The 13,288-nt window shown below is 43.9% G+C and overlaps 2 protein-coding genes across 8 annotated transcripts in view; one reads left to right on the top strand and one right to left on the bottom strand.

Annotated features, from left to right (window-relative positions):
* LOC119211478 (protein PHTF2-like) overlaps window positions 1-11,529 on the bottom strand; it is a 24,163-nt gene extending 12,634 nt beyond the window's left edge. For 2 of the 7 annotated variants that reach the window (XM_062560197.1, XM_062560190.1), the window contains exons 1-4: window positions 11,443-11,513; window positions 10,554-10,724; window positions 7,805-7,863; window positions 2,884-2,964 (exon numbers count right to left, since the gene is read on the bottom strand). In XM_062560197.1, coding sequence (XP_062416181.1) covers window positions 2,884-2,928 — 45 coding nt within the window. In that variant the 5' untranslated portion in view covers window positions 2,929-2,964; window positions 7,805-7,863; window positions 10,554-10,724; window positions 11,443-11,513. Of the gene's footprint in view, window positions 1-2,883; window positions 2,965-7,804; window positions 7,864-10,352; window positions 10,458-10,553; window positions 10,725-11,442 lie in introns of those variants that run through there. The other 5 variants (XM_062560196.1, XM_062560199.1, XM_062560200.1 and 2 more) reach the window with 5 other exon arrangements.
* LOC119211480 (transmembrane protein 60-like) lies at window positions 10,767-13,176 on the top strand. The gene is made up of 3 exons (XM_037462426.2): window positions 10,767-11,233; window positions 11,544-11,635; window positions 11,878-13,176. Exons 2-3 carry the CDS (start codon window positions 11,552-11,554, stop codon window positions 12,193-12,195), a joined length of 402 nt encoding a protein of 133 aa, XP_037318323.1. The 5' UTR covers window positions 10,767-11,233; window positions 11,544-11,551; the 3' UTR covers window positions 12,196-13,176.
* Window positions 13,177-13,288: the final 112 nt, after the last annotated feature.

Raw genomic sequence — 13,288 nt, forward strand, 5'->3', positions numbered from 1 at the left:
GGAATCAAGAGCTGATCTAAAGAATGAGACGTAATCTACGCTGCAACCTATTAAAACACACCGCAGAGGACGCTCGAGTGGATGCAGAAGAGAGCCAGAGGGCACACACGCAGCAGAAAGATGAAGGAGCACAGAGGAGGAATGGAGAGAGAGAGAGAAAGGAGTCATTGTCACGCACAAATCCCTTGTTGCATTGTGCGGGAACTGAGAGGCATTAACACCGGAGATCCTCTTATACGCACGCACATCACGATGAGTGTACCTGATCACCTCCTCCCAAAATAAACTTCTGAACTACAGTTTCTACTACAGTTTAAACTACAGTTTTTTTTCCTCTATGAAAAAGATACAAACCACAATATTGCAACTAATGAGTAACCGACGGGAGTTGAATCGCTCCTGGTCACAAGTGAGAAAAACCGGACTCCTGCGATTTGACAAGCAAATCAAGTGCAGGGAGCGCGACAGAAAAGGGAAGACAAGGCCAAGTGTGCCACGTCACCATGACAACGGATGAGGAAAGACGGAGGGAGGGAGCGAGGGATTAATGACAGCGAAGCACCAGCGTTACATAACTACTGCCTCTGCAGTGGAGGGGGGCGTCTCTCAAACAGGTTGAAGTATGCGTCTCCAGGAGATATTCACCAGATGAACACATGATCAACCCTCAGCGATTGTTCATCCTTCGACAATAATTTCCATTCCACTCGCTGTAAGTCATTACAGATTAGCTGGAGTCAAATCTTATGTTTCAAAACCATGAAACTACTAATTTATTTTTATTATCTGCTCTTTTCTTTTTGGGATAAATCCTTCAGGACATTGAGTTTAAAGTGATATTATAAAACATGATGTTCAACAGAATTCTGATCAGAATTGCTGACAATTGAATCAAGAAATCCGTTTAAACCGAATCCCCAAAATAATACGATCCAAAAAAAATTACAATAAAAAAAACAAATGAAATCTTTAAATATGGGCCATCATACTCTGCTGTTTTCATGTGTGACCATGGCAACGCACACTGGGAGGTTGCTGCGTAGTGTGTGTAAGGTCTATTTTTAGCTCAGACAGGTGCATGTGTGTGTGTGTGTGTGGGATTGAAAAATCACTCCACTCATGTATTTCTAGCTGCTGGTGCATGGTTTGATTTTTTCTAATGGATACATCTAAAGATTATATGGTTTGAGCAAATGTTTTTCGTTTCATTAAACCTAAAACATTTTAAAACAAAATGAATAAGGCAAGGCTTTTATTATGAAATAAGTTACTCTTAGAAATAACATGACTATTTGCTTGATCACAGGTCACCTCTATTCTAAATGTTGTCTTCTCCATATTTAAACTATTTTTGGGGAGAAATATTGACACTACAACTTAACACAAGTCCTTTGTACGAGCTTATGTCCTAAAAGAAGCCCTTAGAGCCACCACAGGAATAAACCATAAGCTGATTCATTCAAGTGTGACGGTTTAAGCTGAAATATACCACTGATGCGCCAAAAAAAGCAGCAGGAACCAGACTGTTAGTAAGCAATGGGTGTCAGGCATTTTGAGGAAATAAATATAAGAAAAATAAAATGGTGCTGTAAAATGATCTGGACCACACCAGCCACGGCCCAAACTGTACTGTGAGTCATACGGTGAGACGAGGCGTGAGGTGCAGCTCCTCGGCCCTGTTGGGAAGGAAATCCATCCAAATATTCTTGTTTACATTCAGAAAGCCAACGGGGGAAATAGACACACCCGACTCAGACGAAGACGCCCTGAAAACAGGTGTCCTCTGCTTCTCAGAAAGGCTTTTACTCGTTTGTGACTCAGCGGTTGCTGGTAAAGGTGCGTCTCTGCCCGAACAAGCTTAGCTAGACGCACGTACAATGAAGCTGCATCTAAAACAGCTTCTTAGACTAATTCTACAGAGCTGAAGAAGTATAATTAAAAGAACCAAGAGAAGAGACGCAAAACTGCTATTTTCCATTGACAATTGGCTGTTTGTCTGGATCAGACAGCAGTCTTCAAGAGTTCAGACTTTGTATAAAAAAGGCTTTTCTCATACGAGTCATCTTCACTGCAGTGAAAGCCCACAGTGACGTCTGCGTGGACCAGGTGAGAGAAAACGATCACATGACAGCGGTTTGTGACGATAGTTATTGAAAATAAAAAAATAATAATCAGACGGACAGATGTGAAGAACAGAGACCTGGTGGAGGAACAATAACAGAAGACAGAGTTTGTAAGCTGAGAGCTGCGGTGGGGGAGGGGGTTTGGGGGGGGGAGGGGGGGCGGAGGATCTGATATCGGAGAGCATGGAACAAGAAGACACACAACACCGGCCCGGCTCCATGCGGTGCCGCTGACGGCCGTCACGAGGGCCGTGCCAAAGAAACACTGGGCCTTGATCCTGCAAAGTCAAATGTAGTGCCATTTATTTGGTGAATTTTATATCTTTACTTCAGAAAAGCCCTCTTTAGAGCGTGTGGGTGGATATTAGTTTATTGCAGATATATTGATGGTTCTTTGACAGCCTTCTGCAGCAATGACCTGTGGTAGCAAAGCGCCAAAGATGTCTGTTTGCAATTATTGAAAAAAGTAATCTATATCTCATAAATTGATTTTAAAATTATGTTGTGTGTTTTTGCAACAACACACTGCATGAACACACACACTCAGCCTGTATACATCATAAGCCTCTAGTGTGCAATAACAAACAGCAGAAACTGAATAAAAAATATTCAGAATCAAACAGCAATGTGAAGGGTCTCCAGTGACACTTTCTATCCGAGGCCCAGCAACCATGAGGAGAAAACATTGAAGAGAATACAACACTTTAATATTGATGGTTTTTGAGCAGCATTCCAATGTGAAGAATTTAATTCGTCTTACCTTTTTCTGGTACCACACCACAGCATCTTTTACTTTGGAAGCCATTTACATTTCCCTTCTCCCGGCCTAGGGCATCTTAGACTGAAAACACACAACGCACAGAGAGGCAAGGAAAGAGCAGAGTGTGAGTCATAAGGCCAGAGAGGTCTACACAGAGGTCTATATACACCTGATGGGGAGGTGTGTCCTAGGACTGAGGGAGGGAACACACACACACAGACACACACGTGTTGAAGCTGCTTGTTTCCACTGGATCACGTTATGACACAAAATGTTTTCCGAAAGAATTAGCGAATGGCTTTGAATTAACCGTGTGTTGACGTGTGTGAGCATGTGCGAGTGTGTGAGTGTGCGCGCGCAGCAGACTGATGCGGAGCTCCGTCTGGTGGAAATAAATTCCACCTTGCGGCGCACTCAGTTTAATCTTGATAGTTCATCTGCACAAAATGGTACCATTTCAAGAGTAGTTTGCAGTTTTATGGAGAATTGGCAAATGAACTGCTTCCACCGATGAGAAAATAGATTAAATAAAAGAAATGGAATATAGTACAATAAATAAACCTGAATCATGTGTATAAAAGGTGTGTTTATCCATACACTGAGATGGAAGATGGATCCACACTAACAAACCTGAGCTTCATTAGACACAGAACAACAAAAAGCTGTTTGTGAGTCAGCAAACTCCCAAATCTTTACATGGGTTCAAACGTCAAAACCAGAAACCTGTCGTACTTCTTCGGAAGCGCAAGACGACGAACGAGGGGAAAAACGTAGAGGCAGGGAAACAGCTTTGAGATTGGCCACTCTTGTTCCCCTCTCGTCCCCCCCCCAGCTCTCTTCCTCCCCCCCCCCCCCCCCCCCCCCGTTTCTCGCTGTCTTTCTGCTCTTTTGCTCCAATCGAAGCAGACGAGTGACGGACGGTGGTTGATGGAGCGCAGCAGCCGCCAGCCGGTCAACAGGAAGTAATACTCAAATACTCACCCCTGTGACATGACACATCTTGACATTTTCTTGTCTCTTTTCTGTCGCCCTCGGCTACTTTTGAGATATTTCTCAAAATAAAGCCACGGAGGAGTTCATGCTGCCTGCGCTGCGGTTTACCGTGGAAGCATTTTTTGGACTTGTTTGAGTCAGCTACTCAGCTCATCTACCAACAGCCAAACCGCAAGTGTTTATACGAGCGATAAAGTCGACGACTCAAAACAAAAAAATAAGAATCTGTGACATTCCTTGCAGGGTTGCAAGTGCAGTTCTGCGTGTTTGTACACGTGTGCAACTTGAGACATTGGTAGAAACAGGAAGAGCATCTTGCGTGTGGTCTATCACTCCTTCCTCTATCGTTCACTGAAGCACACTATTCCCAGATGTTATGTTATGTTGTTATTAATCATAAAGCATATTTAGTAACTTAACACGGATAGGAAGATAAAGATAAACACTAAACTGTTTTTGCCCTTTGCATGTGCAGCAGCTAGACTAGTTAATGGGTTTACAGTGTCAATAAAAAGGCCTTCATATGAAAAACCTGCGGTGACAAGAGAAGGAAAATGGACAGACCCCAAAAGAGATGAAAGGGGGAGGAGGTACGTAAAGACGTTTCCTCTCCTTCCTTTGTTCACGTAAACACAGGAGCTCTCATTCACAGACACGGAGCCATCACACGCTCGCAGAGTAGAGATAAAAAAATATATTGTGATTTGTGTTTGGTAGCTTACGTGTCGCACTACAGAAAGGAAATCAGATTGACTGAATAGTCCTAGTCCTTTCGTTCAAGATGTTCAAAGTACTTCATACAAGAAAAACCGGGGAGGTTCCTATGAGTGCACTGCATCTCAGAAAAGACAGTGATGTTTAGGTTTCCACAGAAATATTCAGAATATAGTAGTCTAGTGGTGGAAAAGCAAAAGAACAAGAACCAGCTTGTGCCTTGAGTCATTTCTGTGAATTTTGCTAGCCACAAAAATTTGGACTAATCTGCTGTTGCGACTCAGCATGTAGCCTTTAAAAGGAGAATAAAATGTTGCGTCTAACATCTGAAAGAATCTGAGCTTGTTTCTAACAAAAATATATTCCATTTTTGGAGAGAAAAAAAAAGTCAGAATAGCAGCAAATTGTCACATTTGGATAAAAAAAGGTGGCCACTCATTTTCAACTGATTCACTTAACCGTTAAAATCGACTAATGGTTTTTAAAACTGCATCGTCTGCTCATTATAAGATATGTCGGGAAATAACAAGGAGATTAGGAGGGCAACAAAACTGCACGGATACAGAATGTTTCGAGACCAAACCAATGTCACTGATAAATGCGCATGAAAAAAAAAAATGTGCTGGCGTTCTTCAGCTTGAAGAAATGTAAGATTGCGTAACCACTAAACAACAATCATGAGGGTACCAGAGAGGAATAACAGACATCCAGACAGCAAGAGGAACAACACCCCATCATCAGTGGAGGCGGACCACTAACAGCAGTGTTTGCTGTTTATAACTCTAAGACTCTCAGGACAGCTTTAAGGCTTCCAATCCTCACCGTGCAGAGAGCATGACACGAAAAAAGAAAAGAGACAAGTCCTCCCTGTTCAAAGTCCTCTCGTCATACCTCAGCAGGACGCCAACACTAACCTCACACACACATACACAATCACCAGGCCAACAAAAACAGACTCCTCTCATATTATTAACGGATGTGACTTCACAGGATTGGCCCGGATTATCTACGCTGGAAAACAGAAGAAATAAGCCAGTTCTTTTCCCAAAAGAAAACGCAAACTGTGAAATTCACACTGGTTTGCCAGAGCATATTATAGGGAACAGAGTCTGGACAACAGGCGCACAAGGGGGCGGTTTGCTGTTCAATGACCACAAACCCTGCGACCGAAATAACGTCCCACGAGCGTTTTTCTGTGAAGCTCTGAGATTTGAGGCTACATTTCTGACCCCCAAATCACACATTTTAAAAAGTTATAATCGCCTGGTTGTCATTAGTCCTTGAGAGGGGGAAATTTCCTTCCAGCTACTTTGCCAACACCAAACTCACAGCAACAAGAGTTTCACAAAATGCACACCCGTTACAAAGCTCTTTAAAGAATTCAGTGTATATGCACACAAAACACACACACACACACACACACCTGTCTGAGCTGACCCACATACACAAGAGAGAGAGCGAGACAGGTCAACTGAGACTGTGTGCGTTATGAAGGCAAGTTCATATGAGGACACTTTTTGTGACAAGGGACATGCATATGTGTGTGTGTGTGAGATCAGGAAATAGCTGAGTGTAAGTCATACTGTGTGTTATCTTCTTTTAATCTAACACTTTTCAGCTTCGGTCTTTCACTCAGACTCCTTCAATTCTTAATGTCTCACTTTATTGCAAATGACTCGGATCGGTTTCTCATAACTAAATTAAAATCAAATTTGACACTTTGTTCCAAGATGTTAATATACCTCATCCGAGGGGCTCAGGGTATAAAATATCTCTTCTACAATATTTCATGTCCTCATTTTTCTTTATTAGAAAAGCACAATTTAAGGAACTTTGTTAGTCTCTGAGCTAAAAGCTAAAAAAACTGGAAAAGCGTAAGAAGAAAGAGCTTCTCCAATAATGTCAGAAGACACCATTACACTCTTTATGAAATACAATTCAAGGGTTAAAGAGCCCAATGACCAAAGTGCCTGTTTAAACCGTATGTGGGAGGAGCATCGTCCTTTAACTTCACATAATCATTAATCAGGCAGGATGCTGCAATTTTGAGGAACAAAAAAATGTAAAGATAAACCCTTAAGTAACGGAAACAGACAGAACTCCAGATATTCAGCTTTCATTTCTAATTCCTGCTGTCATGCACCAACCGCCAAGTCAAATTCCTTGTATGGCTGACATATTTTGGTAATATAATATTTACCTGATCCATAAAAAATGCTTTAAAACTACAACTCTACAGGTGAAGCGTGTACTTCCTAAACCTTGTGATGTGTAACCGAATGCACTCCTGCCGCTCCGTCAGAGGGGACAGCTGAGCCGTGTCACACGGAGGGGCGCCTATTTTAAAACAGAGCGTAACAATAGACGGGGCGGCCGAGGACGGGAAAGACGTCCGGACGGAGACGCCGCCGCTTTTCTATTGGTGTCCCGTTTTCCCCCCTGGGATGTGGAGTGAAAACGCGAGAGGACGACAGGAGACATCATGAGGGAGTCTGGCAACATCGTGACGTGCAACACGAGCCGGGCTGCTCGCCCTCTCTCTGGGTGCTCTATATTTCATGATGGGTGCAGGTTTCACCTCCGAGTTGGGCAGCGTGTGTGTGTGTGTGTGTGTGTGTGCGTGTGCGTGCACAACCAACGGTGAAGGGTCCAGGGTGTGTGTGTGTGTGTGTGTGTGTGTAACAGAGAGGTGGTGGGAGACGGGGGATCAGGTTTTCCATCTTGTCAGGGATTCCATCCGACCACCTCAACCAACAGGAGCTGACACTACACTTGACCTATACAGGGCTGGATGATCATATAGCAACATCACGCACACACAGGATAACTGTATATAACAGACTTCTCAGCAATAAATAGTTTACGCATTCAAAATGGAGCTGTATCTTCATTTGTTATTATAGTTGTGTTATTAAGATTGCTGACAACATATTGGTGATTATGGTTTGGCTCAAACCTCAAGAGGCCATAAGGGGCAATTTGTGCTGAGCATAATAACAAATATTAGATGGACAAATATAGACGCTAACCCACGGATGTCCATGCAAAATGTCTTACAATACATGTTTATTTATCCACTGCCTGTGTGCCTGTGTGTGTGTGGGCAGCTGACACCCTCTCAGCAATGAAACAGCAGTTGTCTAAGCATGTGGTGCTCTGACTAAAACTAGTCAGCTGGAAACTAGGGAACACAGAATGAACACACTGGACTCACCTCTTGTGGGGTTGCGTAGCCGCTGCTGTTTTCTCCTCTTGGAAAAATTAGAACAGGAACTGGACAGTTGGAAAAAGGGAGAAAAGAATGAGTGAGTTAAGACTTTGTGGGTTCTGAAAAACTCACGGTTGAGATTCAACAACAGTGCGTCGGAGGATTTTGTTCACCGATGAAAACATTGGGTCAACAGTTACAACTTAATCCGGTTTGAAGAGGGGTTTCCAGTGCGTGTGTCTGTGTGTAATTGGGCTTTGACTTCGGTCCACAAGATGCGGTTGTAAAGTGGAGGATCAAAACAGCATGTGTCTCTTACTGGGAACACCCACACACACACACATTGCCTCTAGACACAGCAGGAATTCTAAGAAACAACAACGGATAACATCCCTGATGCATCCTGGTTACGCTGGACTATCGAGGGAGGTAACTCCAGGTCACACTACTGTAAATCATACCAGTTCCTGCTAGATTTCACGTGACATCAACAGAATCCGACCAGTCGACAAAGATGCAGTGCATCAAGACTCAATACACAGAAATGGCCAATACTTCTGCCAATGGCCTCATTTACTCATGCCAGTCCTATAGAGGCAGCTGTATCTTAAACCTACCCCTCGGGGCTCAGCATCACTCTCCCTCAGGTCAACATTGATGTGTGCGGCTCAAATTCACAGAGTCAATAACAAAAGGCCACCGCGTCAACCCCAAGGACTCACGCAATGGCCGCCTACAGTCAAGCACAGGGAAAAGGGCAGATGCTACATATTTTTTCAACTGTGCTGCGAGGAGACGCTTGCTTTCATGGACTTAACCCTAAACTGACATGGCTATATTTTCTATTATTATATCTCTGGGCAGCTGCTGTAATTTAAGATGATTATGGTAGTCCCGCTGTGATGCAACCGCATTGCAGCTGATGATGCAACAGGCTCTGCAGGCAGATTGAAGCCCCACAATAAAAACAGCATCCTCAAAAGAGACGAGAAAATAAAGAATAAGGAAAAAAAAAAAAGACAGTGGGAGAGAGAAGGAAAGGGCCCGAAGAACAAAAGACAAAGAAACACTCTGGTCAAACAATAGACTGGTGTCTGGGTCTATCGTGTCTGGGTCTGGACACACACACACACACACACACACACACACAGACAAGTGCTGGACTGTCAATCACCTGAAACCAGTGTAAATATGAACTTAGTGGATTCTTGTTATGTTATTACTGTTTATTTTTAGATGTTTTGGATTGCGTTTCAGGCACTACGTCAGTTTGCACTTTAAACTTTGTTGCTGTAATCCTGTGAGTTTAGGAGGACTAATAAAAGGATTATCTTATCACTCTCAAAGGCTATGTAGTCCATTCATAATGCATGCATACGTGTGTGCGCATGTGCAGGTGCTCGGTCTGTAAAGGATGCGACGCAAAGCTGGTCATGTCCACATTTGAGGCAGCTGCAGCGCCGATCCCAATCGCTTATCTATCGACAAGCCACAAGCGCACCACCCGCTTGCACGGTTTCCTGCAGTTTCCTGCTGAACGAAAACAACGGGGCCGGCAACACAACTTGACCGAAGGCCACCCGTGATCACACGTGTTTTTTGAAAAAACAAGGAGTGGATTCACAAACAACTCACAACAACACTGCTTTGTTGCTTCATTGCAACAAAGCAGTGTTGTTTTTTTAAAAATATGATCCAAGTAGTATCCAAGTAAGCATTACTATAAATGACAACGCTGCTCTGCTTTCTCCACAGCCTGCAGGTGACACCAAAAGAGGCATTACATCATTGGCTACAGTCCAAGCGTAGTATCTTTCAACATGTGCAAACAGTAGAGAATACTGCGCATGGTTGTTTCTACTTGCATCAAACGTTTAAAACATTATTCAGAAACTAAAACAAACATGATCTGTTTATAATAAAAAAAGGTCTAATGCTGGTCCTGGCTCTTCTGCAGGTTAACAACGTGCACGTGTAAAGGCAGCACGGGCAGAGTGGGGGGAGGACGGTCTATTTGGGGGGGGGGGGGGGGGGGTCCAATAGTCATTGCAATGGAAAATGCCGGCTGGGTGGCAAATTATGTCGGATAATCAGATGACCTGCCAAGCTGTGAGCACGACCGCCTGCTGAAGTTTCCCCTCACTGCAACCCCGAGATAAGGGGAGGAAACCAACTGTGGTTCTAGAAATAGAATTACAAGAGTTAGGTCCAAAAGCACAGGCAAAGGACTGAATACAGTACATAAAACATTCATGATCCAATGGTTAACGGACTAACCACTAACGGTTTTCTTTAATAATTAATTAACTTTTGCGGTAAAGATTTTAGGCAACCTCCGCCATTAAAATACAAATAGAAATGCAAACCGTGTGATGGAAAATGCTGGTTTGCTGCCACTATACGAGACATTTGGAGTCAAGTAGAGGCCACTGTAACGATGTTTTCCGTAGTTTTCCCCCCTCAAGAGGACACAACCTGAGCACTGCTATTCATCTTTTTTTTTTTTTAAAGGGCAGCTAAACGCGCTAGCTAGCATCCGCTTTGATGCACTCACGGTATTGCCAGACGCTCTCTGCGGTTCACCTCCCACGGCCTGCCCTCCTCTGCGAGGCTAGCAGCACATCAAGCTAGCGGTACAGAAATAAATAAATAAATAAAAAGCTACCCGGCGAGGCACAAAGAGCCCGCACACAGCCCCCCCCCTATTTACGCAGGAGCCCGGTCGATGCTTTGCACGCAGCCGCTGCGGTCTCACCTTCCTTGAACCACGACGGAAGCTTGCGAGTTCCCCCTCCCCCGCGCGCACGGACACGAAGTGGGCTTTCGCGAGCGAGCGAGCCCAGCCTGGTCCTGCTCGTCTGGAGGAGATGCCCGGTGTTCCGCTCGCCGATGTGTGAGGAGCTAGCTTTTCCCTTTCAGCCTCTCACTGCAGTGAAAGCACACACACAAAAATTCACCCCCCCCCCCCCCGACCGTAATTCACCGTGTAAGTGCGCTATATAATTAGAGTGGTTAAATGCCAGAGTGTGAAAAAATGAAGAGAAAAAAATGCGCTCATGTGTCACACACACACAAAAAATACATATCAGAGCCTAATTTGGTATTCTTATGTGGAGCCACAAAACCCGCGGGATGGGTAGATAGAACTTTACCTACCTCTGGTGGACTTTAAAACGCACTACAGGACAACACCTTCGCGCGTTTATAAACGTGTTACGGTAAGGCCCGTGAAACAGACGTGACGTCACCAAACCACGGGCCTATTGGCCGCCAAGATGAGTGGCCGCAGATAACGGACCCCAGAAATCTGTTGCCTCCGTCTAACTGACGCGTCGATGGATGACCATGTGAATGATCAAAATCGCCGGGTTTCGGTGTGACTTCAGCCACACCGGGAGACGAAACTGCCGGCCACTGATGTAGAAAGACGCTGAAGTAAGTCAGACGTTGTCTTACATAGAACACCCGCCAGTTAGCTTAGTGCTATTGAGCTACAAAAGCTAGCTGTCATCATAACATCAGCTAACTACCGACGGTTGAAAGTAACTGATTTAAAATAGATTCTTGACCGTGTTAGAGGCGTGTTGTCGGAAGTGTTTAAAAGTTACCACGTTTTAAAAAAAGCTGAAAGCAGTTATTCCTACCTGGCCGTGCGTGTCATTCATCCTAACATGCATCATAATGACAGGTGTCTAAATGTTTCTCACCACCTCTGCCTCCATCCTTTCCTCTGACGTGTCTCTAGTCACGGCGATGTCTCTGGCTCAGAGGGTTTTGCTGACCTGGGTCTTTACCCTGGTCTTCCTCATCATGTTAGTTCTGAAGTTGGACGAAAAGGTAAATGTTTTTTTTGTTTTTGTTTTTTAAACCAGTATGTTGAGCGCCTTTTACTCCCATCAGGGTGGAAAAATTGTCCATTGACTTTAAATCCTTTGTGTGCTTACTCTGTATTTGTTTGTGATCATTCCCACTTTCCTCTGAAGATGCATATCTTGTCACCAAAGCAAAAAAATAAATCATCCACACTTGTACAAATGGCAAAATAAACACAGGCCCCCTCACCTCCCTCCCCTCCCCAGGTGCAGTGGAGCTGGTTTCTCATCTTCCTCCCGGTCTGGGTATTTGATGGCATCCTCATCCTCATGCTTGCCATCAAGATGGCGGGCCGCTGCAAGCCCGGCTACGACCCGCGCAACGGCTCCCCGGACCTGCGTCTGCGCGCCTGGTACCTGACGGCCATGCTGCTCAAGCTGGGCTTCTTCCTGACGCTGTGCGCCAAGCTGGACAAGCTAGCGGACGTAAAGCTGACTTTTGTGTGCATACCACTGTGGACCATGCTACTGGGAGCGCTGGTGGAGCTGGGGATGAATATCTTCCCTGAAAGGAGGGAGGCCTGAGGAGGACGAATCATCGAAGCAGGCGCGCCCGATTTATGTTTTCAGAAAGGACTGAGGCTCGGGAAGAGGGAATCAAATTGTTGCAGCCATCAGTGTTCGTCTTTAGAACGAGAGACTTTGTGTAGGAAAAGAAATAGAAATAGAAGTGTGGTCGGACCTCGGTGGAGCCTGCTGTGAGGAGTTCAGCATCGGAGAGAGTCTGCTGTCCATTCGTTTTAATGTGTTTAAAATAGCAACAAAAATAAAGGTATACAATGGCAGTATTGTCTTTGTTAAAAGAAAAACAATTGCCAAAGGGGGATCAACTGTATGACTACTGTCAATCCAACACTGGACAAAATAATAAGATCCTCTACTGTTGGCTTTTCTTTTTAGATGTTTCATATTGTTTTCTAGTGTTTATTTTCACTGCATGTAAGCCAGCAAGCATGCTTTGTTCCTCAACTGTGGACATGAGCCTGGCAAGTACTATTTCACAAGTTATAAATTAACTTGATTGCGACCGCAGAAAGAAATTGCTTCATTTAAAATTGTTTACGACATAAAAGCATCTTGGGACAACTGGATTTTCCCACAGGCTGCCCTCCCTGCTCTGTACAAGGTGTCTTTTGTACTATGAATATAATCATGTGCTACATGAAAACTAACTTCGCTGTTGATACAAGGTTACCAGGAAAGATGTCTTGAAAAAGACCATGTTCCTTTTGTATATTAAGTTTAATTATGGGTTTAAACGTGCATCGGAATCCTTTTACTTGCTGTTTCTAATGTCATCACTTTCATATTTATGGTACGGCTGTCACCGCAATGGTAAAATTTGTTTTGTGCTATTTGATTATATGCTAGTATTTAAAATGCATTCTTGGCATTGTTTTTGCACTGTGTTGAAAGAAAAAGATGATTTGAGATGAAAAGTGTTTGATAATTAATGTACGTCTTGTAAAAAATAAATGGATTCAGTATGTTGAACAGTGGGAAGTTTTCTCAAATAGTCAAAGTATCTTCTTTTCAACATTACAACCTTGAGGTTATTTCTTTGCACGCAAATTATATTTGATACAACCCTACATGTTTAGCTAGTGGCTTTTTTGCA

Source organism: Pungitius pungitius, chromosome 2, assembly GCF_949316345.1.
Source record: "Pungitius pungitius chromosome 2, fPunPun2.1, whole genome shotgun sequence".
Taxonomy (NCBI): domain Eukaryota; kingdom Metazoa; phylum Chordata; class Actinopteri; order Perciformes; family Gasterosteidae; genus Pungitius; species Pungitius pungitius.

What these genes read in the sequence shown, in the direction of transcription:
- LOC119211480 (XM_037462426.2), top strand. Translation starts at nt 11,552, where the DNA reads ATGTCTCTGGCTCAGAGGGTTTTGCTGACCTGGGTCTTTACCCTGGTC. An exon ending in TTCTGAAGTTGGACGAAAAG is followed by an intron (nt 11,636 to 11,877) that starts GTAAATGTTTTT and finishes TCCCCTCCCCAG; the next exon opens with GTGCAGTGGAGCTGGTTTCT.